At 43.4% G+C, this 5,000-nt stretch overlaps 1 protein-coding gene across 1 annotated transcript in view; it reads right to left on the reverse strand.

Annotated features, from left to right (window-relative positions):
* Nucleotides 1-5,000, reverse strand: part of LOC106816450 — a 24,515-nt gene that overhangs the window by 14,433 nt on the left and 5,082 nt on the right. Inside the window, exons 2-3 of the mRNA XM_014821070.1 lie at nt 4,384-4,532; nt 3,965-4,033 (exon numbers count right to left, since the gene is read on the reverse strand). Coding sequence (XP_014676556.1) covers nt 3,965-4,033; nt 4,384-4,467 — 153 coding nt within the window. The 5' untranslated portion in view covers nt 4,468-4,532. The remainder of the gene's footprint in view (nt 1-3,964; nt 4,034-4,383; nt 4,533-5,000) is intronic.

The raw sequence follows: 5,000 nt of genomic DNA on the forward strand, positions 1-5,000 counted from the left end.
TTATTATTATTACTATTATTAATGGCTAGATTGACGTCACATGCATGACGTATATGAGTAGCGAAGCAAGGAGCGCGTGGTCACGTCATTAAACTGTATATGTAATAACATTATATATACACGTGCCTTGGGTAGCACAGCCATCTTAAAATCACTGTCGTCCATAATCTCATTTAACACCTTCTTACATTGATTAAAGATTTACCCCATGTATTCATATTTTAAATGATATGATTCATATTTATTTATTTATTTATTCCAATTAAATATTAAATATTAAATATTAAATTAAAAGAAAGCGAGGATGAAACTATTCATAATCGTGGGAGTAGTTGGGGCCTGATGTCTTATATTGGTCGTGTTGACTGCTACGGAGTGGGTTGGTTGGTATGGTAAATTTATGGGGGGTGGGAGGTGGTAGTATAGTAGTGAATGAGACGGATTTATGAGGTGGGTGGTACGTTAATGCGGGGTGGGTGGTATGGGGGAGATGATATGGGGTTGTTAGGGTTGGGGTGGTACATTTCTGGTGGGTGGGATGGTATGAAGTGTATTATGAGGAGGAGGGCTAGGGTTAAGTGTGGCACATGAGTTGATGAGTGAGGGTATTTGGGGTAGGGTTCCTGGTAGGCGGTTGGTAGACAGGTGCTATGTGATGCATGGATAGACGGTATGTGATGGAATCGATTTAAACGTGTGGCAGAGCATGATCGATAACCTAATCGATAGCCTCTAATACTCAATCAATTCCTATATAGGGATAATAATAAAAAAACACTGCAACTACGGGAGCATCTCTCGAGGAAAAACGGGGAAGAAAAAATATGTAAAAAAACAGGAATTCTCGCATCTCTCTATCTCTCTTTAGGAAGTCACTTCCGCCGCGCCAGTAGCGCCTCTAGCGGCGTATTACTGTTTGTGCAATTGCAGCCATGCCACACGTATGCAACCCAGTCTAGCCGTTTCTATAGTACAGGAGCTAAAGAATATAATTGTGCACTTTTTTTTACTACTCGCTATACAAGGGGTGCGGTGCAATTTCTATCTAGCGAGCTTCATTCTAACTGACTAGTGCAAGGAGAACGTACTGCAGTGTATATACGGCTTGCTTTATTACATCATGCACGGGCGTGAGGGCGCAGGTTAGACAGGGTTACACAATTCCCTACCCTACCCCTCCATCTATTTCCTCCAGTCCTTTCTCATTTGTCTCGATTTCAAAATATCCCTACCCTACCCCTCCATCTATTTCCTCCAGTCCTTTCCCTCTTTTCTCGATTCCAAAATATCCCTACCCTACCCCTCCATCTATTTCCTCCAGTCCTTTCCCTCTTTTCTCGATTCCAAAATATCCCTACCCTACCCCGCCATCTATTTCCTCCAGTCCTTTCCCTCTTTTCTCGATTCCAAAATATCCCTACCTTACCCCGCCATCTATTTCCTCCAGTCCTTTCCCTCTTTTCTCGATTCCAAATATCGCCTACCTTAGCCACCTCCATCTATTGTTCTTTCTGCCAGTCCTTTCCTGCTTCCTCGATTCCAAAATATCACATTACGCCCTACCGCTCCATGCTATTTCGCCGGCAGTCCTTTTCTCTTTCCTTGATTGCCAAAATATGCCCTAAACCCTACCCTCCATCTATTTCCTCAGTCCTTTCCCTTTTTTTGCTCGATTCCAAAATATCCCTACCATACCCCTCCCATCCATCTATTTCTCAGTCCTTTCCAACTGCTTTCTCAATGCCAAATCTCCGGCTACCCTACCCCTGCCATCTATTTTCTCTCAGTCCATTTCCCTCTTTTCTCGATTCCCAAAATATCCCTACCCTACCGCCTCGCATCTATTTCCTCCAGTCCTTTGCTCCGTTCGCTTGAGTCAAAAATATCCCTACCCTACCCCTCCAACTAACGGCATCAATACCTCCACAACAGCCTACACGTACACATCTGCCAGCCCCCGCTCTGGTTTTCGTTTCTACCTGGCGCTGACTTCCATAGAGAGAATCGGCGAAATCGGGAGAAATCTTAAAAGGACAGGTTCGAACAAACAAATAAATCTAGCTCCGCTAGATGGCGCGTGCAGCAACGCCACAGCTGCTAGTTGAGGATTACTTTTGCTGCGTTGTAGTTTGCGACCTGAACGGAACGTCTCCACACCTGCATTGCCATCCTCGCCGCTTAGATGTCGTGACAGTAGTCCTCACATCGTGCTGCTGGCGTGTCCGCGGCTTGTTTTTTGTGTGTGTAGAAACAATCATTTTCTATTTACCGATGGCTTGGCCTCACGGCACCTGCGGTCATTTCTCGTTCCCCGCTCCACATTTATTTCGATTTAAACATCGACTTTGAAATCGATTGATTACGTGATAGCGCTTGTACGCAAAAAATACAGCTGTCACGACTTTATAGCCCTGCGATTCAAACGATTTCGAATCGATCGTTTATCGTTTATATCCCATACGCGTGGGGAAACGTCGATTACGCGAAAAAATTTGTTAAGAAAATAAACACATTAAAATAATGCAACTCCTAATTCGTGGTAGTCACGACTTATACGCTTCTCACACTAACCGGCATTAATTACCAAGCGGAGCGACAAAGTATAAAAAATTAAATCGTAAGCATATTTAATGATATTAATGTTACGACTTAGTAATGTTACGTTAGTTTTTAATTTAGGTGTCATTTTAGTCGGTAATTAATCAGATGCAGCCACGCTGTCATGAAGCATCCGAACATAATGTCTCGTGTAAAAAGTTCTATAATAATAATATCTAATATTCACATGTATGTCGCAACCTCCCCTTTTCAATGTAAGCATCCACTGGAAAAGTTGCCGAATATCATGGACTTACGAAATTCATTTTTGCTTTGATGGATCTGACAACGGGTGCTAAAGTTAAGTAAATCTAAGTTATTAAGTTTTTGTAAGGTATATATGCAATAGCCTTGTCCATCGACCTTGTAACGTAAATATTTGTTGTGACCATTTTTTTGGGTCAAGCATGTCGCGCCACCTTATAAACAATTAACTTCTCACGCACCTCTAAATTTCCTACGCCGCCTAAAAAACTCATGCAGCCTCGAATGATTACGTGACGATCAGCATTAAACTGGCCGTATAGGGGTATACACACGCGTCTTCCTTCTCTCGTACGTTTTCCCACTAGCAAATAGACGTGACGTCATCAATCGTCATCGTCATCGTCATCGTGCATCGTCATCGTCATGCGTCATCGTCGCGTCTTCTTTAGCCTCTTCGTATTCGCAGTTCGTCGTCGATCTCCAATGAGGCCCTCTTCTCGTGACAGTTGTGCACGAAACAGAGTCGTAGGTTGTCACCTGCTGTCAAGCGATAATTCCGTAATTAACGTCATATTTAAATTCCGTATTAATTATTATAATTATCACGTTCGCACAGTTTCTAATCTACATGCTGTAAAGTCTCGCATCCAGCGTGCATCGATAATCGAGTTGAGCATAATCAGAGATACAATTAATTGGAGCCTGAGATGATATATTATTTGGCTTTGATCCGCCGGTTACTAATATACACATTTACATTTAAAATAAATTTTTGGGTTTAAAAGAATTCATAACAGTAATAAATTGTTAAAATAATATATATAGGTCATAAAATGTATAAAAGTATATTTGAGTATGCTATGCGGCGAGCGACGTGATTTTAATTACAACTGATTCTACTAAAATCGCGTCCGCGAGTACAATGACTTCATTGTACTTAAACTTTATTAATTAACAAAATTTAAGAATTGTTGCGCGACACATCTGCCGCGGACTAAGATCCGGTTTACTCGGCGAAACCTTCGGCTGCTTTCCCATCCGTGCACGGGGCCTATATAGTAAAGGCTAAATATAGAAGCTGGCCCACTCTAACAATAGCTGCTAGACTCTCAGATGCTGATACAGCTGTACTGGGCTAAATGCGAAAGGAGAAGGGTACCTCTGTAGTTTTCTCTTCATCGTTTCCTTCTCTTCCAGCCTGCTGGGCTTCCTTATGGAAGCGACCCTGCAAAACACACGTTAGAGTGAGAAAGTCATAGGGCAGCGTAATTTTCATATATATCAGTATATACTATATATATAATTACATATATATGTGTGTGTGTGTGTGTGTGTGTTGTGTGTCTGTTGTGTGTTTGTTGTCGGGTGGTTGTTGGACGGTTTTCGTGTGTGTGTGCAGTGGTGTTTGTGTTGTGTCGTGTGACAGGCATTTGGATTACAGCTCCGCGCCCTCACTCCTTCAGCTCCGCCCGCTCTCCCCTTGTTTCCCCGCTTTCTCTGCCCCGGTCCCCGTTTGCGCCCTCCTCCTGCGTGCCCACGCCAAACCGCTCCTCAGCCCCGCTCTCCTGCACACCAATGGATAGCTCCATCTTTGAGATCTTTCGCTAGAAACTCGAGCAGCGGCTGACGCCTGGTCGGTTCCAATCCCGCGGCAGTCCTCATCGTTTGATGGGCTAAGCAGGTACATCCCTGGTTTGATCGCTTGATGCTGCCTTGCCCTCAGCCGCCTGCAAGCCGCGCCAGCCGTTAATATCATATACATGAACTCGGATGGATGTATGGTAGATGGATGAATGATGGATGTATGAAGCCCAGACGGACGGACGAAACGGACGGACCGGACGATGATGGATAGGATGGATGGATGGATGGATGGATGGTGGATGGAATGGATCGATTGATGGATGGATGGATGGATGAATGGATGGATGGATGGATGGATGGATGGACTGGATGGATGGATGGATGGATGGATGGATGGAGCATGGCATGGATGATATGGATGGACTGGATGGATGGCATGAATGGATGGATGCGATGGATGGATTGTTTGGATGGATGCGATGGACTCGGATTGGACTGGATGGATGGATGGATGGATGGATGGATGAATGGATAAGAGGATAGATCATAAATGAATGAATAAATAAATAAACCAACAAATGAATAAATAAATAAACAAATATAATAATTAT

Source organism: Priapulus caudatus, unplaced genomic scaffold (genome assembly GCF_000485595.1).
Source record: "Priapulus caudatus unplaced genomic scaffold, Priapulus_caudatus-5.0.1 Scaffold1383, whole genome shotgun sequence".
NCBI lineage: Eukaryota > Metazoa > Priapulida > Priapulimorpha > Priapulimorphida > Priapulidae > Priapulus > Priapulus caudatus.